Consider the following 20,471-nt stretch of genomic DNA (forward strand, 5'->3'; position numbering starts at 1 on the left):
AATGAATTACTTCGCGTGTACGCGCTAGGGGGGAGGGGTGGCGGAAACGAGCGTGAGCCACGCCTGCGCGTGCACGTTGCATGAGTAAAGTATTTCTCCCTTTAACGTATCTCCGTTTGAGATTCGGTTTCGATCAGCATCCAACAGTTGATATTGTTGATATAAAAGCTAGCTAAGTGCATTCAGAATAATTTTCACACCAAAAAGGATGCAAGAAAGGAACCAAGAAGTGACTAACTACTATTCTGCCAGCAGCACAAACGAGGACGTCACTTTTGTATGGTAATCATTAAACCTTCAAAATTAAAGCCCGCATTTCTAAACATTGCAATATTGATAACTAATTCAAATGATATAATTTTTTACCAATGGCTACTTTTATTGTGACAACAAGAAAATTCCATTAGTAATTTAAGAGAAAAAACAATAATGAAACAAATACAATGTTGACACTGATAGAGGTATATTATATGACAATATTGGGCTGTAGAGAGAACTTTTCTACCTGTCTCAGCTAAATGGGGGTGGGAAATACTCAGTAGGGTATAACCAAATATGGTTAGTTTTGGAGGGACACTGTGTTATATTATACTAATTCCAAAACAATAAATGAATGTACTGTTGTTGTGTTGAATATCAGTTATTTGTTTTGCTTGCCTTGTTGCTTCCAGTATGAAATTAAATGTAAACAAAGACACAATGTAAACAGTGATGTACTGGCATACCTGTTAACGACCTAGATTAACCTAATTGTGATGGTAATAGCTGCACCTTTACAGCCTTCACAAATCAAATCCATTTTGATTGGTCACATACATGTGTTTAGCAGATGTTATTGCGAGTGTAGTGAAATGCTTGTGTTTCTAGCTCCGACGGTGCAGTAATATCGAACAGGTAATATCTAGCAATTTCCAAACATATACCCAATACACACAAATCTAATTAAGGAATGGAACTAAACATATACACATACAGTATATATGGATGAGCAATGTCAGAGCGGCATAGACTAAGATACAGTAGAATAGTATAGAATACAGTATATACATATGAGATGAGTAATGCAAGATATGTAAACATTATTAAAGTGACTAGTGTTCCATTTATTAAAGTGGCCAGTGATTTCAAGTCTACAGTTGAAGTCGGAAGTTACACCTTAGCCAAATACATTTGAATAATTCCTGACATTTAATCTGAGTAATAATTTATTTCAGTTTTTATGTCTTTCATCACATTCCCAGTGGGTCAGAAGTTTACATACACTCAATTAGTATTTGGTAGCATTGCCTTTAAATTGTTTAACTTGGGTCAAACGTTTTGGGTAGCCTTCCACAAGCTTTCCATAATAAGTTGGGTGAATTTTGGCCCATTCCTCCTGACAGAGCTGGTGTAACTGAGGTTTGTAGGCCTCCTTGCTCACACATGCTTTTTTCAGTTCTGCCCACAAATGTTCTATAGGATTGAGGTCAGGGCTTTGTGATGGCCACTCCAATACCTTGACTATGTTGTATTTAAGCCATTTTGCCACAACTTTGGAAGTATTGTCCATTTGAAAGACCCATTTGCGACCAAAGCTTTAACTTCCTGACTGATATCTTGAGATGTTGCTTCAATATATCCACATAATTTTCCTCCCTCATGATGCCATCTATTTTGTGAAGTGCACCAGTCCCTCCTGCAGCAAAGCACCCCCACAACATGATGCTGCCACCCCCGTGCCTCTCGGTTAGGATAGTGTTCTTCGGCTTGCAAGCCTCCCCCTTTTCCTCCAAATAAAAAGGATGGTCATTATGGCCAAAAAGTATAATTTCATTTCATCAAACCAGAGGACATTTCTACAAAAAGTACGATCTTTCTCCCTATGTGCAGTTGCAAACCGTAGTCTGGCATTTTTATGACAGTTTGGAGCAGTGGCTTCTTTCTTGCTGAGCGGCCATTCATATAGGACTTGTTTTACTGTGGATATAGATACTTTTGTACCTGTTTCCTCCAGCATCTTCACAAGGTCCTTTGCTGTCGTTCTAGGATTGATTCACACTTTTCGAACCAAAGTATGTTCATCTCTAGGAGACAGAACAAGTCTACTTCATGAGCGGTAGGACGGCTGCGTGGTCCCATGGTGTTTATATTTATGTACTATTGTTTGTACAGATGAACGTGGTACCTTCAGGTGTCTGGATATTGCTCCCAAGGATGAACCAGACTTGTGGAGGTCTACCATTTTTTTCTGAGTTCTTGGCTGATTTCTTTTGATTTTCCCATGATGTCAAGCAAAGAGGCACTGAGTTTGAAGGTAGGCCTTGAAATACATCCACAGGTACACCTCCAATTTACTCCAATTTAGTCAATTAGGCAATCAGAAGCTTCTAAAGCCATGACATCATTTCCTGGAATTTTCCAAGCTGTTTAAAGGCACAGTCAACTTAGTGTATGTAGACTTCTGACCCACTGGAATTGTGATACAGTGAATTATAGGTGAAATAATCTGTCTGTAAACAATTGTTGAAAAAAATACTTGTGTCATGCACAAAGTAAATCTCTTAACCGACTTGCCAAAACTATAGTTTGTTAAAAAGAAATGTGTGGTGTGGTTGAAACACTTAGGTTGGAGTCATTAAAACTAGTTTATGTAAACTTCTGACTTCAACTGTATGTATATAGGCAGTGGCCTCTCTGTGCTAGTGATGGCTATTTAACAGTCTGATTGCCTTGTGATAGAAGCTGTTTTTCAGTCTCTCGGTCCCAGCTTTAATGCACCTGTACTGTCCTTACCTTCTGGATGGTAGAAGGGTGAACAGGCAATGGCTCGGGCGGTTGTTGTCCTTGATAATCTGTTTGGCCTTCCTGTGACATCGGGTGCTGTAGGTGTCCTGGAGGGCAGGTAGTTTGCTCCCGGTGATGCGTTGTGCAGACTGCACCACCCTCTGGAGAGCCCTGCGGTTGCGGGCGGTGCAGTTGCCGTATCAAGCGGTGATCCAGCCCGACAGGATGCTCTCAATTGTGCATCTGTAAAAGTTTTAGGTGTCATGACAAATTTCTTCAGCCTCCTGAGGTTGAAGAGGTGCTGTTGTGTGGGTGGACCATTTCAGTTAGTCAGTGATGTGTATGCAGAGGAACTTGAAGTTTTCAACCTTCGCTTCTGCGGTCTCGTCGATGTGAATAGGGGGGTGCTCCCTGTTTCCTGAAGTCCACAATCATCTCCTTTTTTGTTTTGTTGACGTTGAGTGAGAGGTTATTTTCCTGGCACCATACTCTTAAGAGCCCTCACCTCCTCCCTGTAGGCTGTCTCGTCATTGTTGGTAATCAAGCCTACTACTGTTGTGTCGTCTGCAAACTTGATGATTTGAGTTGGAGGCATGCGAGGACACACAGTCATGGGTGGGCAGGGAGTACAGGAGTGGGCTGAGCACGCACCCTTGTGGGGCCCCAGTGTTGAGGATCAGCGAAGTGGAGGTATTGTTTCCTATCTTCCCCACCTGGGGGTACCCGTCAGGAAGTCCAGGACCTAGTTGCACAGGGCGGGGTTCAGACCCAGGGCCTCAAGCTTAATGATGAGTTTGGAGGGTACTATGGTGCTAATGCTGAGCTATAGTCAATGAACAGCATTCTTACATAGGTATTCCTCTTGTCCAGATGGGATAGGGCAGTGTGCAGAGTGATGGCGATTGCATCGTCTGTGGATCTATTGGGGCGGTAAGCAAATTGAAGTGAGTCTAGGGTGACAGGTAAGGTAGAGGTGATATGTTCCTTGACTAGTCTCTCAAAGCACTTCATGATGACAGAAGTGAATAGTCATTTAGTTCAGTTACCCTTTCTTGGGTACAGGAACAATGGTGGCCAGCTTGAAGCATGTGGGGACAGCAGACTGGGATAGGGAGAGATTGAATATGTCCGTAAACACACCAGCCAGTTGGTCTGCACATTCTCTAAGGACAGGGCTAGGGATGCCATCTGAGCCGGCAGCCCTGCGAGGGTTAACACGCTTAAATATCTTACTCACGTCAGCCATGGAGAAGGAGAGCATCAGATCAATTGCTTGGCCTGACAAATAAAATATCCTGCATATATAACATACATCTCTTATCTAGTATTATAGCATTTTCAGATAATAACCCATTTGGGGAATAGTACACATTACATGGCAAACTCAAGTATCAATATATACCTTAGAGAATGTCCAATAATTCCTGAAGCAAGCTGTGTTCTATCTGGTATCGTACGAAAAGTAACATAGTGAAAAAGTGCAACATTTTCTTCAGAAAGACAAAAGTCATCTATCTGTGTTCTGATAAATGACTCATCTGGGTCTAAACGTCAAATTCCAGAGACCGCCAAACGTCTTCCATCTCCACTTGCTAAAGAGAATTATAACATATTAAGCAGTGACAACAAGTGGTTCAATGACCGAATAATTGATGGGTTCAATGATCTTTTGAATTCACATCTGAAGTTGCAATTTGTGTTAATGTCTTTTGTGAGTCAGGAATTACAGAGTCTGTTTTGTGACAGCAAAGAGACTGTGCCAAATGTGCCTGGAACGGTGCACAACTGGTGGCGTTTTGAGCGCGTAATAGTGCCTGTCAACTTAACGTCACATTGGACAGTCATAGCCGTAGATCTGCAGCATAGTAGCAGTAATTAGTAGCAGTAATTCCAGTAGCAGTAATTGCATTACATTAAATCTTAAAATGATGGATTCCTAAATCAGTATGAACGTGAATTAAAGGACACACTACTTCCACTTCAGAAATACATGGCATTACAGTATCTGGCAATGCATGGATTTGTAGTGGATGTGACACTAAACTATGATTTTTCTCATTCGTCCCACCAGTTTAGAAAACAGTCAGATGCTAGTAGTTGGGGTGTTTATGTGTGCTTATTCTGTAAAGCAGTCTTATTAGACGGTAGTGTGAATATGCGTTGTCACAATGGCACGCAAGTGCATGTTTAACATTTTAAACTCTACAGAAAAAGCCTTTGTTGACCTTGATAGATAATCCAATACGGAAACGGGATTATCTTTCAATCTCGTCTCTGTTATTGGTTTAGAAATCTTGGTTGATAGGCATTTACAGTATACTGCTAAAGCAACACATTAGAGGCCTGTAAACTTGTAACTGTTCTCCATTGTTGCTCTGAAAGCTTGATTGTACTGTTTACTGTCAGCCTTGTCTTCCGTAGTGCATTGTAAACGCTACAAAAAGTGCCTTTGCTGCCCTATAGCTTGACAATATAGCTTGTAAATAATCCACGTTTTTTTGTTTGTTGCTGAAACTAGTTAATAGGCCTTTACTGTATACTGCTAACCTTGATAGATCAAGAAGCACATATCGGCCTACAACTTGTAAATATTTTTTTTTCCATTGCTGTTCAGAAAGTGTGATTATACTGTGTCCTAGTAGCCTGGTTAATCATTACATTTATTTTGTAAATAAATTTGATTTATTTTCGATAAAAAAAAAACGTTTTCTTTTGTTGTTGTTGAGTGTGTATTAATTTCAGGGCTAAAGTTGCTTAGTAGAGACCCTGCTGAGTATTTCCCACCTCACTTTAGCTAGGTCAGGTAGTAAAGTGTTCTCTACAAGCCAATATGCATCTCATGTACAGTCTATTACAGTGTATTGAATGAAGTAAGTAGCGTAATGAGTCACCATCACTCTTTATTAAATTGATTGCCCAGCACCAGAGACCCATTTAACTTTGAGACTCTGTTGAGTAATTCCAATAACATATATTTGTATTTTATTAAGTGTGTTTCTTTAAATATAGCCTACACAATAGCTTTCAACATACCAGTATTGGTGTAAACGTTCAAAATAAATGCTGGTGTAAATAATACAATGTTAAGAACAAAGTAGAATAAAGTTCAAAGGTGGTTGCAATGCTGTGAAAACAATATGTACTGCAAAAATAAAAATAAATCAATATTTCCAAAGTTTAACATGTCTTTTGCAAGGGCGACTCTGATTTTGAAAAAAATGTATCTGCCAACATAATATCCTGCTGCTAGGAGAACGATAATCAGGGAGTGGACCGGTTATGCTTCCTTCCTTCGTTTAACAACTTCAACTACCCTTATCACGGCTGTTAGTGTTAGTCACACATATCAGAAGTCAAGCTAGATATATTCTTAACGTTACTATTAGGCCTTTTAAAGTAAGTCAAAGTCACCTAAATAAGGCTAGGAGTAATCAACGGAAAAGCTTGTCACTTCAAAGCGCATGTCATGACATACAGCGCATTGGGAAAGTTCAGATCCCTTGACTTTTTCCACATTTTGTTACATTACAGCCTCAATCAAAAATGTATAAAAAATATTACATTTACATGTATTCAGACCCTTTACTCTACATTGTTGAAGCACCTTTGGCAGCCATTACAGCCTCAAGTCTTCCTGGGAATGAAAAGCTACAAGCTTTGCACACCTGTATTTGGGGAGTTTCTACCATTTTTCTCTGCAGATCCTCTCGGATGTGGAGCATCACTGCACAGCTCTTTTCAGGTCTCTCCAGAGATGTTCCATTGGGTTCAAGTTCGGGCTCTGGCTGGGCAACTCAAGGACATTCAGAGACTTGTCCCGAAGCCACTCCTGCGTTGTCTAGGCTGTGTGCATAGGGTCGTTGTCCTGTTGGAAAGTGAACCTTCGCCGCAGTCTAAGGTCCTGAGCGCTCCGGAGCAAGTTCACATCAAGGATCTCTCTGTACTTTGCTCTGTTCATCTTTCCCCTCAATCCTGAATAGTCTCCCAGTCCCTGCCGCTGAATAAATCCCCACAGCATGATGCTGCTACCACCATGCTTCACCATAGGGATGGTGCCAGGTTCCCTTCAGATGTGACGCTTGGCATTCAGGCCAAAGAATTCAATCTTGGTTTCATCAGACCAGAGAATCTTGTTTCTCATGGTCTGAGAGTACTTTAGTGTCTTTTGGCAAACTCCAAGCGGGCTGTCATGTGCCTTTAACTGATGAGTGGCTTCCGTCTGGCCACTCTACCATAAAGGCCTGATTGGTGGAGTGTTGTAGAGATGGTTGTCTTTCTGGAAGGTTCTTGAACTCTGGAGCTCTGTCAGTGGCCATCGGGTTCTTGGTCAGCTTCCTGACCAAGGCCCTTCTCTCCCTATTGCTCAGTTTGGCCAGCTCTAGGAAGAGTCTTGGTGGTTCCAAACTTCTTCCATTTGTTCTTGGGGACCTTCAATGCTGCAGAAATGTTTAGGTACCCTTCCGTTAGCTGCTCCATCTAGTGGCACATTTGAGGGGCAAGCAAGCAGCACCCTAAATAAATATCCTATACTACTACCTACCTACCCAGTGTTGCAAAAAGACGATTCACTGTTACATTTCATACAATCGTATTTTATTTAATATAGAGACAGAGAAATATCTGAAACTAAATAGGAGTCTGCGCAACGGTCACAGTACAAAGAGAAACACATCGTTAGTGGAAATCTGAGGAACCTGTCTGGTGCACGGAAAATCTGTGAAAACCAAGCTTCGAGGCACCTTCCCCAACAAATTAAAGAGAACGGCGTCAGAACCAATCCTTGGGCCACCTTCACCAACAAATTAAACAGAACTGCGTCAGAACCAATCCTTGGGCCCCCTTCACCAACAAATTAAACAGAACGGCGTCAGAACCAATCCTTGGGCCCCCTTCACCAACAAATTAAACAGAACGGCGTCAGAACCAATCCTTGGGCCACCTTCCCCAACAAATTAAACAGAACTGCATCCATATTGGCATCCTTCACCACACCTTAACATTTCAAACCTCATAAATAAGTTATTTGATTTAAAGACTCAAGAGAGACGTGACACAGATAGTGGGGAAAAAATGAGAAACTAGAAAGAAACAAAGAGCAAGAGATTTCGACAAGATGTTCCCTGGGGAGAAGAGAGCCTGCATCAGTGGCTGTATTGTTCCGTCATTGTCAAAAGCTGCTGAACTTTGTCAGGCCAGAACCATTCAGAAATGACCGGAAACCACTGTGTACAACATCTAGTCTTCTAGCTCTCCCTGTTACACACTCATTCGGGTAAAAAGAAACTAAATTAAACTGGCTGGCCAGAAAAACTAAAGATTCTGACAGAACACAAATCAACAGTATGAACAAAAAGGAAGATAGACCCACACACCTTCAATCTATTATGGCCATGGTTCCCCTTCGAGTAATCCAACTCTGACTTCAGAGCAAAAATAAACAATAAACAACCACATCATCATCATCCACAGAGCAACTTGTCCAATTATCAGGTGCCCCATAAATGTTGGAAACATTTGAAAACAGAAGATCTAGCTGTGGTAAAATAGCTGGGGGGTCAAATCTAGACCTACAGTTGTTGCCAAATATATTGACACCCTTCTAAAATAAGTTGAAATAGTAAAAAAAAGTTTGGTCTCCACACAATTGTTATTGGATTTTCCACATTGCAGACCCAGTTTTATTTTTGCAAACTTAAGTTTACAATTTTAATTTAGAAAATAAAGACAAATGGCATGAACAAAATTATTGGCACCCAGGAGCTAGTACTCCAACAAAGGAGCTAGTAGTTCCAACAAATGCTTCCTGTAGCCATCAATAAGCTTTCTGTACATTTTCTCCTGGCAATTTGGCCCACTCTTCAGCAACAAATTGCTCTTATTCTTCAATGTTTGAGAAGTGCCCTGTCTCGCCATAGATGGATCGTCACAGATGTGATTCAGATCTGGACCCTTCACTGACTATTAGAACAGTCCAGGGTGCTTTTTATGCGTGTTTGTGGTTGTTGTCCTACTGGAAGATCCACAACCTTTGACAAAGACACCTGGTTGAACATTGCACTCCAAAGCACCTTGATAATCTGCAGATTTCCTGATGTCCTGCACTGCCAGAGGCAGCAAAGCAACCCTACAGCATTATCAAACCTCCCCATGGTTGATTTTAGGGAGGGTGTTATTTTCTTTGAATGCCTAATTTGGTTGTTAGTAAACATAGGAAGACCCCACTGCTGGAGACAAAAAAAGCCTGTTTGAATTTCTCAAAAACCCACCTAAACAAGCCTAAATCCTGGGGAAAAGGTTCTGTGGACCAATGAATCAAAATCGGAACTCTTTGGCAATACAGATTTGGGTTTACTGACAAATTATTTATTATTTCAATGAAAATAACACCCTCCCTACAATCAAAGATGGGGGAGGTTTGGTAATGCTGTGGGGTTGCTTGAAATTAGCAGATTATCAGGTGTTTTGGAGTCCAGTGTTGAACCCAGTGTCCAGAAAATGTGTCTCCACTGAAGGCTGTGGGTCTTCCAGCAGGACAACAACAACCCCCCCCCCCCACACACACACATCAAAAAGCATCCAGGAATGGTTAAGAAGAGATGCTGGACTGTTCTGAAGTGGCCAGCAAAGTCATATCAAAAACGTATTGGCGAGATCTGAAAACCGCAGTTGGTGGACTAAACTAAAATGATAAATAAGCTAAATTGGTTCTGCAATGTCAAAAATACAGTGTGTGGTTACTGTTTGTTTGTTTTTAATTTATTTTAGAAGTATTAGGGAATTATTTAAGAAAAGTGCAAGTGTGTCAATATATATTTGGCCATAACTGTCTTTCAGTGATGGAAAAGAGAGAAAAGATGTCAAAGACATTAAAGACTAAACACCAATCAGCACAAAAGGATGACCTAGAAAACCATTGAGAATCTGCATCCGTCTGCTGAAAGCTTGCTCTGGGACAATAGCAACACACAGCAACAGATGGAGAGTTTGCCAAGAGTCTCTGCTCCGGTCGTAGCGTCTCAGACACAAGGTCTGGGAGTCAGACGAGAGCAGCAGGTGTGGAGCAGGCGTCTCGGGTCAAAAGAGCTGTAATTAAAAAAACATTTTGTACAACCATTCAATAGTTTATTCAGGAGAGACGTGACAAACTAGGGAGAGTCCAAGGTGTTTGTACATTGCATTCATGTTTCAATGGACATATGCGGGTGGGGCCAGGAGAGCAATCTGTGTACAACTTCGGCGAGTCAGAGCGAAAAACTGATAAGCCTGACAATGTGTCAAAAACTGCTAGAGCTAGTGTGTGTGTGTGTGGGGGTGGGGGGTGTAGTCACTAGTGTGTGTGCTATTCAAAACTTAGTATAGCTGAGTGTATCAGTGTGTCTGTTATGAGCTGGAGGGGGCGTCCTCAAAGCTGATGATGCTGGACTCCTGTCCCGTGGTGTTCTGGGAACCATTAGACCCCCCTACTGGCGAGGTTCTCTCATGTCCAGAGAGCAGCGGGGTGTCGGCCCGAACCTCGTCCTCATCGTCGTCCTCTTCGTCGTCCATGCTCGGCCAGGCCGACTGGTCCTCCACCTTCTTCAGTCGCTCGTTCAGGGCCTTCAGCGCCAACTGCCTGTAAGACGATCAGACAGAGTCCGTTGTAAAATAAACCGTGTCTGCCCATTACCAAGCAAGGCCGAGCAAATGTTTGCATTACATCATGGCATAACAGGTGTCTCGGAGTCCCTTTCAAACAGCCACTGATCCTCTCCAGGTGCAGAGCGAGGTGATATGTAGGCCTAACTGCCATCTATGTAACTGAGGACAAATAGTGTATGCGTGACAGCTTGCAAGTGTGTCAGCCACATAATGAAGGTAAACAAATATTGGGCTGTGTGCTGTAATGGATCCCTGTGTGAGTGTGTGTGTGTTTATTTGGGCCTCTACAGCACTCACCTCCTCCTCTCTGTGTCCTGGGGATCCACCCCCGGCAGACTGATGGTGATGGAGGAAGGTGCCCCGACGTCATAGCGCTTCACCATCTTCCTGCACACCTTGATCTTCACCAGGGCTGCGTGCACCAGGCCGGCCAGCAGCCCCACCACTGGCTGCACCGCTTCAGGGAAGAAGGAGGCAAAGGCAAAGTGGTCTGACATGTCCCCACGGCCCCGGCTGTGCCTCTGGTAGAAGCGCAGGTAGACCCAGCCTGCCAGGGCGCCAAAGCTGTAGGCCGCCAGTGGTGCGGCATTCTCCAGCAGGCCAGAGAGGCGTAGCAGGGCCAGGCAGAGGAGGACCAGCGCCGGGGACGCTTTGAGCCTCACCTGTGGAACCCGCAGCACAGTCGTGTCCCCCATGGTCTGCTTGAGGGCCACCAACACCCCCCCGAGGAAAGCTGGTGCCCCATGGACTCGCACAGCAAACAAGTAGTCCAGGTCAAAGGTGGCGACGTACGTGAGCAAGTAGGAGAGGCCCGCCAGGAGGCCTGCAGAGATGTTGACCACGGCAAAAAAGATTAGCAGCTCCAAGGCGCCCCACAGAGGCTCCAACAGCCGGCCACAGGCCATGACAGTCCCAACATTGGCCACCAATCCCCACACATGCTGCTCCACCACAGCATGGGTCACCAGGGTCCAGATCCAGAAGTTAGGGGGGAAGAGGTAGCCAGGCGTCACACCCAGGGCGTATGGAGTGTCAACTGCCCACGAGAGCAGATACAGAAGTAGCACTATGGCACTTATGGACTTCACCACAACGCTAGTGTTGGTTAATGCACCCAAGAAGTGCTGTCGTGCAACTGGCAGATAGCGATTCATTGTGTCTTTTGTCAGTATCGTGCAAGGGCCGATCAGTAAGTTTGTATGACCTGCAGCTGCTCACGTGTTGGCCGTTAATCAGCAGTGCCAAGAAGAACAAACGTAATCTGCTGATACAGACAACATCCACTCTCGACAATGATGCTTCATAGGGGAAAGAATCTGACTGATCAATGCTAATGGGTGGTTTAAATGAACCTTTAATGGTATTGCTGTTCAAAAACACTTGATGGGGAAACTTTGCTACCTCGCTATAACCCTTTATAGTTGCCGAACTGAACTTACTAGTGTGATTAGATATTAAGAGTAGGTAACTGGGCTAATTTACTAAGCTAACATATGTAGCAACCTGTGAATTACTCTCAATTGACACCAAACGGTGTCATACTCGAAGCTTACATACATCACAAATATTAAATAGTTACTGTACTTTAGAAATCATACCAAGAACTTCAACCAGCTAGCTAGCTGGCTAAATTAATACTTCAGCATTAGCTGGCTTGCTAGCAAGCGCTGGAATAAGTAGCTAATAAGCTAAGTTAGTTAGCTTGTTATTGCTAAGTTGCTATTAAATGGCTAGGGAAAGAAGTCTGACAGTTTGTTACGATGTTTTATATCCACCATTCGAATTCATAAGACGATTAAAGGGTTTGAGTAGTATAACTCCAAAAACGACAACAATTAGCACCAGCGCCTCACTTGTTTTCCTCGGCCCAGGATTCACCGCTAGCTAGCCACAGTAGCTCGAGTTTTTCCTGTAACGTTAGTTAGCAGTAGCTACAGGCCTTCAAAACAATGTTGTCGAGGTGATCAAAAATCGGAGATTCACGCGAAATCCATGACGTCTTCACAATGTCAGAGCCTATTCGGTTACGTCAACGTTATTCCGATATAAAATCACAGATGACTGGCAATCCAGCACTTCACACACACTGACCAAAAAACGAGTCTTGGGCTCACTGCCACCGTCACCAACACACAAAGCGTCAAGTCACGCCAGCGTGGTGCACTGGAGCACTATGGGAAACAGTTGTTATTATTATTATTTTTAACTTCTTCTTCATTATGGAGGGCCGCAAATAAATAGTATAGGTGCATGCCACCACCTACTGTATTGACTCTGCATCAGCCTACTATCATGTAGTATGAATTCATTACACTATGTGAAAAAAATTGCCCAACCAACTAACCCTACACCCATTAAAACCTCACCACTATTCCACTACTTTGGCCCCATTTGATCCTGCACCAGGAAAGCAGCCTAAGAGGACGGGACACTATTGTTTAAATCACCTTGTAACTCTTCTACAGTAAAATCTCGTACACCCAAGTACTTCTCTTACAGCTGCCACCACAACATCTATCCTCTGTGATTTTCATTCCATTCCTGCGGTACAGTTGATCACCATGGCTATGAATGCCCAAAAAAACAAACATACTGAAGCACATGCTATTCCTACCACTCTACTGATTTCAGAGGGGTTGGGTTAAATGCGTAAGTCACATTTCAGTTGAATACATTCAGTTGGACAACTGACTAGGTTCCCTTTCCTTTTTTTTGGTCCAGGATCCCTCATCCATCTTCCTCTACTATTCTCTTCCCTGCCTCAGCATACTACACCTTCTGTACTACTCTGATGCTGGCAACCTCAACCTGCCTTTCTCTCCCTGGACACCTCTGATCTCCAGCACCATGTGGGTACCCCTACAGTTAAACATACAACGTTTTCCAAAGATACTACACATTCCTATGTCTAAAGTCCTCCTGCACACTTCTCACACCTAGGATTCTCCCTCCTACACACTGCTGCCACATGACCATAAGCTTGACACCTAAAACACCATAATGGGTTTGGGACAAAAGCTCTCACGGGATAACTGACAAATCCTAACTTGACTTTAGACTCTGCATCAAAACCCAATAGTACAGACAGTGTCTTCTCTGTTTCACCACGCTCTTCACCGGATCTGCATCGCAACAAACATTGGGCGTCACAGACAATGGGAATCTTCAACTTCAGTTGACCCTGCTCAACACTTAACGCCTCTCCAGTTATCAGTCCTTTCAACAGGGCCCTGCTCCGGAGAGGAAATCAAAACACAGGTATTGTCCTCAGGCGTGTGGTGCAGAGCGCACGCTCACTCTGAATGGCAGAAACGCAAAAAAACGACACGATTCCACTTCAAGTCACTTTCACGACCCAACATTCCCCAACCTCTTTTTTCCCACCCAATCTGACACCATATATGGATCAGCCAGAAGGCAAGGATCCATTCTGTCCAAAAATCTCACTCCCACTGGGCAAATATCATATTTATCACCATCTGGATGAGGCTCAAACTCAGCGGTCTTGAACCGCACCTGCCGCCGCAGTTAATTAATCCTCACTCTCATCATGTTCAATTTCATTCTACAGCACTCGATATTTACTCTTAATGTGTTCCACTTTCTTCTTTTTTTCCCCCCTGCCCGTCTTCTTACCGACCTCTATGGGTTCCCCTGACTCCATCTCCATGTCTGACAACCATTCCGGTGTACCCGCCAACTTGTTCCACTCGCCAGATACCCGTTCACCCTCATTTCGCTCCAAATGGTAGGGCAGCCTATAGATGGGTTCGCTGACAAACAGAAGTCTGTGAGATGCTGTGATTTTGGATGGCCAGATAGCTACCAACAATGACAAGAAACTGCCCTGTGGGGAATCGTGACTCGTTGCAGCTAGTTTAATCTGGTTTTTGATACCATGTCTTGATTTGAGGTGTTTTGACTGACCTCATGTCAATGCTAGTATGGTTCAAATGCAGTAGCTAGCTAACCAACAGCTGTAATGATGCGTTTGAGAGACTAGTGCTCATTGTGCAAATGTATGCATTTTCAATAAACATTGGAAGCAAAATATTGTTTAAATTGTTACCAACCCTGTTTGTTTTGCACCATAGTTTGTTGCTAAACAACCAACCCGTTTATGGGTCATGGATAGCTTTTTTACTTGGATTATGATCTAGGCTAGGCTGCTCTTCAGAGACTAGATTTCAAATTCAGCACAATTTTGTGTCACCCCCACCACACAGCAGTCAAGGGATGCTCCAGTCTCAGTGCCTGCCTGTCAGCCTCCAGCTCTTTATGCATAGCCTAATTCCCAACATTTATTTGCTTTGAGGATTCTCTTGCAATCTGTTTTTTTTTTTTGTGATAAAATAATAAGGATTGGCCTGTGTGTTCACATCATCCCTGGTCCATCTCTCCGCCCACCTGGAATACTTACCTCAAATATCATCATGATGTTATTTTTTTGCCAGAGATCTTATTACATTTTAGGGATTCTATATGGAATTCTATAGATGTTTCCTGGACTAGCTACAAATGGAGTGTTAGCTGTCTGAGTAGTGAGAAGCTAATCTGACTACTAAAACGGACATGTATTCAAACTGACATGTTTGGAGATGGACAGCAGCACCCTGCATTCCACTGCTGGCTTACCTTTGAAGCTAAGCAGCATTGGTTGTGGTTAGTCCCTGGATGGGAGACCAGATGCTACTGGAAGTGGTGTTGGAGGCCCAGCTAGAGGCACTATTTCCTCATGTTTTTAGACCAAACTCAATGCCCCAGGACAGTGATTCGGTGTGATTCGGCTCGGTGTATGCAGTCTTTTGGATGGGACGTTAAAACAGGTGTCCTGACTCTCTGTGGTCACGAAAGATCCCATGGCACTTATTGTAAGAGTAGGGGTGTAAAAACCTGGTGTCCTTGCTAAATTATAATCTGGCCCTCAAGGCCACATAATCATCCCCAGCTTCCATCTGGCTCATTCATCCCTCCTCTCCCCTGTAGCTATTCCCCAGGTAACTTACCTGGTAAAATAAGGTTGAACATGCATTGATTAAAGAGACAGAAATGACTGGGATAACTGCATACACATTCATTTTATTCAGTAATTAATTGCCATAAAAAAAATATTACACTAAAGAATTCACATTTCTCAGGTGTAAAAAAAGACAAAGCCAGCAGAACTCTGAGAATCAAACATCACAGATAGAGAGAGCACAGCAAAATCTGATCTGATATCAAACCGAGATAACGTGAGTAGCTCACTGGCAGGAAATACAGTGAATAATGGCTGGCTACCAAAAACAACATTTGAGGGACCTTTGACTGGCAAAGAACAATGGTGCGTTTGCACGTTGTCCTCTGAAGACAGGCATACAAATGGACACGCCCGCAAACAAACCCCAAAAAATGTGTAAAGTAAGCAGAGTTATAATCCGCTTGTTCACTTACAGTGATAAAAAACACGAGACAAAGGCTGTTTTGTCGAGACTCAGATGAGACATGCTTGGATCTGGGATGCCTCAGTGGAACTTTCCTTATGGAGAACAAGAACCACAACACTGGACGCAATTGTACTGCTCGGATAGTGTTTTCTAATGTCAATGTCAGCATTTTGGAATATTGATGCATCTCTCTGAATAACAGTTCTGCTTTTACAGAATCAAAAAGACAAACCAGCGGTCCTGCGAGGTTAAATTGTGAGCGTGCGATGGCGGTGAGGGAGACAATTTGCATGACCCAAATCCCTGTGAACGTTCGACTTATGTAAAGGGTTGGTTTATGTAAAGGGCCAAGGTTAGGCAACCCAAACAGAGTCTTCAATTCAAAAACACACAAATGTCCACGCATCTTGGTCATGTAAGAGGACCCATACGGGGAGAGAAAACCATGGCAGTGTGACAGTCCCAGATCTCTGCCCGCATCTCCCATTCCCAAGCCGTTACAACTTTACATTATAGATCAGACGGCAACACAGAGCTTACAACATCAGAGAGCGGTAAACGCGTCAAGTGACATCCAGTCCACCGTGGCCAAGCTTCCTGGAAAAAGCAGACATCATGGAATCCCTTTTTTAAAAATTTTTATACAATGTTACGACACGTAAAAGCACTTGTTCCCAGATACAACTGAACAGAATCTGCTTGCATAGCTGATGATGATAAATCTAAGGCTTCTAAGTAATTTAAGATATACACTGGCGAAGTCGACGTACATGAACCTCCGTTTCATAGTCACAACATGTCAACATTCTCAACTTGAAGGCTGGCAGACAGCTCATTTCACCCAAGCTGTTGTAAACACTAAAAGCACGCACCAGACAACAACTATAAATTCATTCTACGTACAAAACAGTAAACCTGTCTCCGTGTAAAGATAACAGTTTTGATCAAACGTGTTTGTTTCAACTTTTTTTTTTAAATGCACTGTCATCTAGGCTGACAGCTATTCACAATTTTGCCCTCTTCATCTGATTTTAGGTCATGTCATCTGATGCATATGACTCTGGACAGGTCTCTAGACACTGCTCAGTCCCCTCCAAAAGTTAAGTGAAAGAGTTACTTATGTTCAGATAGTGCTTGAGGACCTGTGTGTAAGATAAGATAGTGTGTGATTAAACAGTTGCGTTTTTATCAAAGTAAATGAACTTGAAATGCCATTCAAAACATTATTTTATTTACAAAAGATCTTAAAGCCATCCATTGTTACATGTCCATTCACAAACTATGTACTGTACAGGCTTTGCTAACCATGCTAGCACATACTCATAGACTTCCTGTCATTGTGCCAACGCTAGTTAGCATTGGCTCGCAAAAACTACCTCTAACTTCCCGAAGTATCCCTTTTAACTAAATGGAATTTACTGGATAGTCAGTTGGTGGCCGACTGAATCGATTTATAAATAAATACTGAAGTTCAAGTAGAAAGCTACGAAAAAGATTGAGTGGTACAACAACTGAAAACATTAAACGGAGGGAACTAGCTTTCATTTGCCATTAGGATATATAGATTCAAATGAACATCTGGATGATATGAACAAAAAACAAAAGCACTGGGTGACATTTTCTCTCTGCTAATGAGTGGTTTGACCGCCCGTGATTGGATGGTTCTGAAACTCACACAGTCAGATGTCTAATAAATCACATTTCTCAAGTCACGGAACACAATAATTGCCATCTTCCAGTAAATGAACATACAAAAAAAATCCCCTTACAAACAAAAACAGAACAAAAAAAAGTACAAACATTTAAAATAAGAATGAATAAATATGCACTGTCATAAATACATGAATTTGGTAAATTCAAACGTTGAAAAAAGAAAAGCACATTAAGTGTGGTATGAATGAAAAGAAGAACAAGTCTGATGATACGTGGGTATCGTAATAAATGCAAGAATTGGAGTTTAAAGCTCTTGCTGAAGAGACTCAAGGCTAGGGACTTGGTGGAGGTGGTGGGCTGGCCTTCCCTCTTCCCAAAGTGGGTTGGATTGAGACAGTCAGTCTATGCAAGTAATGAGAGGGGCAGTAACAGTCAGAAGTAACGAAAATGAAAAGTGCTGTTTATTAAACAGAACCAGGTCTCACACACTTAACCCCCCCCCTCCCCCTTTACAATGAGCTCACAACAAAGTCAGTAATAACATTCTGTGACCAAATTCGAAAGACACCCTCTTCTTTAGGCCAATAGCAGTTGGTGACATTTGGTCGCGTCAGAGAATAATCCTCTCTGGAGAGTGCTTGAAGTTTTTTTTTGGCACAGCTATTTTTGAATTTGCTCAAATTATTTTGGTTTGACAATGACCCCTTGAACCCTGGTTTGTTTTTCCAGTTGAAATCACATATGCCAGAGATGAGACAAAGGAGCAGAAAACAAGTGTTCAAGCTATCCACGAGACAGAGCGAGCCATTATGAGACAAGTTCTCTACTCTAGAACACTTGGGTACCCAGTGCAGAAACAGACAGGGAAAGAGACACACACAGAGGTGTCACAGGTCATATTTGCATCACTTAGAGAAGCTACAGTAAGACTATGGGTGAGATTCAGGTCCCTAGGACTGCCCGTCTCGCTGTTTCTCTACTCCCACTGGGTAACATTCAGAGACAGAGGCAAGGCATTTTCAATTCACCGTCCCTTTGGACAGTTGGCCCTTCGCAAGAGCAATGTTTTCACATCATCACCGGTAGACAAGGCAATCAAATCAGAAAAATGCAGAAGATGACATAAAACGTGGAAATCAGATCTTCCCGAAAGTGACGCCTATCCCAAAGATCTGCATTAAAGGCGTAAATAAGCGTACATTCTTTGAGTTGAAGGTTCATACTTTTTTAGATTTTCACCCAACAAAGAGCCTAACGGTTTCTTTAACTTCAGTCTCGACTCGCCCATTTTCGGATTGTCATCCAACACTTCTGTCCTGGCAGTTAATTCAAGAGCAAATCAAATTGATTTTGAAAACAGTTTTAGAGTAGGACTACCATATAAAATAATATTCAGTAGAAAATAATGACAATCAAGAACAATATCGTCTAACAGATATTTTGTGCCATACCATAATTACTACCAACTATGTCTCTCAATTTGATTTATTAACTCTAGTCTACTGTCAGTTAGTTATTAACCTAGTCTATCATCAACTGTTGGAAAAATGCAAAAAGTTTTAGAAGACAACCAAGCGAATTAGTCAGTCTTCTGAACAAACAGTACACCCTGGTGGCGATTCAGGGTCACTGCAGGTTCAAACCCAGCTGTCGCTTCAGTGATTTGAATAAGGACAGGACAGAAGATTTTGGAAGCCCCAAGTCCGTTTCCTTTTCATCTACGTTTTCTCTGGTGCTCAGTTCTTCTATTTTCTTATTTTTAAATTAGATATTCAGCATAAGGATTTGTTGCTTTGTCCAGTTTGTGTTATATTCCAATAGACTCATTTTCAGAACGGCGTGCATGTTGCACTTGGGATGGGAAAAAGGGCTAGTTAGTGGAGGTGGATGGGACTTGATTGTCCGTTCCCTTCCTCTCCAGATCTAGCACTAACAATCCACTAACTGTCCCCTACAACCCACATGCCTCCTCCCTACGGTTGGAGGCTCTCATTGTCCAGTCACCTCAATGACATCATCGTCATCGCTGTCTGAGCTACTACCAGCGTTCTCTGCCGAGCCGTGGGCGTCAGAGCGACCCAGCCCCGCCCCCATCAGGCCAGAGGAGGGGAAGTGGGAGAGGAAGCTGGAGCCAGCGGGGCCTGGGGTGGCGGCCGGGAGCCCCCCAGGGAGAAGCGAGCTAGGGTACATGCCCACGGACTGGCCGTAGGACATGGGGAAATCTGGGGGCAGTATGCCAGCCATACCAGCACCCAGCATGAAGGGAGCCAGGGAGGCTGAGTCAGAGGCAGCCGAGGAGGAGCTGGTAGTGGTGGAGGAGGAAGACCTGGAGGAGGAGCTAGTTAGGGTGCTGTCACCCAGGCCGAAGGGGTCAGAGGTCATGGGGAACATGAGACAGGGGTCACCCATCTGGCTGTGGGGCTGGAAGTAGGGCGAGCCAGCTCCCATGAAAAGGGGTTGCTCAATGGAGCCCAGCATGGCCGGGTTGAGGCCCATGGGCGGGAGGCCGTAACCCCTGGTGAAGGGAAAGCCCCGGGGGGGCAACGGGGCCGAGGTGCGCTTGCCGGGGGCCAGCTGCTTGTTGTTGGCCCATTCGTCGGCAGACGGGGTGGAGGCTTTGCGCTTGGTGCCCTTCAGGTCCAGGGCGGCCGTGGAGTCTGTGTTGGGCTGGGCCGCGGTCTCTCCCCAGGGCTTGGCATGGCTGGTCACGCTGCTGCCATTGGTGCTCTCTGCCAGCGCCGTCTCCAAGGATCCTGCAGACAGAGCCTTGGAGGCCTGCTGCTGCATCTTGTTTCCGGCTGCAGCTGTGTACCTCTGGAGCTCGCTCAGGATCTCGGGGCTGTCAGGGGAGAGCGGGCGAGTCACACAGCCGCTGGTGCCGTTCGTCGAGTCCTCCGATGCCTTCTGGGTGTCTGAGGGAGGGAAGACAGACGGGTCAGATACTGCTCTCTGGTCTAGATTAACAGAAACCATCAGCACTCAAAAACAGAT

General features: G+C 43.7%; 2 protein-coding genes across 7 annotated transcripts in view; both read right to left on the reverse strand.

The window, feature by feature from the left end:
* Positions 1-7,334: 7,334 nt before the first annotated feature.
* On the reverse strand, positions 7,335-16,886 carry tmem115 (transmembrane protein 115). The gene is made up of 2 exons (XM_021615703.3): positions 10,699-16,886; positions 7,335-10,375 (listed from the first exon to the last, which is right to left on the reverse strand). The coding sequence occupies exons 1-2, from the start codon at positions 11,553-11,555 to the stop codon at positions 10,144-10,146; spliced, it is 1,089 nt and encodes a 362-aa protein (XP_021471378.1). The 5' UTR covers positions 11,556-16,886; the 3' UTR covers positions 7,335-10,143.
* Positions 16,887-17,036: 150 nt separating this feature from the next.
* LOC110532095 (helicase ARIP4) overlaps positions 17,037-20,471 on the reverse strand; it is a 71,359-nt gene continuing 67,924 nt past the window's right edge. For all 6 annotated transcript variants that reach the window (XM_036988009.2, XM_090184321.1, XM_090184320.1 and 3 more), the window contains one exon: positions 17,037-20,392. In XM_036988009.2, coding sequence (XP_036843904.2) covers positions 19,470-20,392 — 923 coding nt within the window. In that variant the 3' untranslated portion in view covers positions 17,037-19,469. The remainder of the gene's footprint in view (positions 20,393-20,471) is intronic.

This window comes from Oncorhynchus mykiss, chromosome 9, assembly GCF_057628025.1.
Source record: "Oncorhynchus mykiss isolate SJ-2025 chromosome 9, ASM5762802v1, whole genome shotgun sequence".
NCBI classification, from domain to species: domain Eukaryota; kingdom Metazoa; phylum Chordata; class Actinopteri; order Salmoniformes; family Salmonidae; genus Oncorhynchus; species Oncorhynchus mykiss.

Coding starts and splice junctions, on each gene's coding strand:
- tmem115 (XM_021615703.3), bottom strand. CDS start 11,555: ATGAATCGCTATCTGCCAGTTGCACGACAGCACTTCTTGGGTGCATTA. Junction 10,376..10,698: donor CAGGACACAGAGAGGAGGAG/GTGAGTGCTGTA, acceptor ATCGTCTTACAG/GCAGTTGGCGCTGAAGGCCC.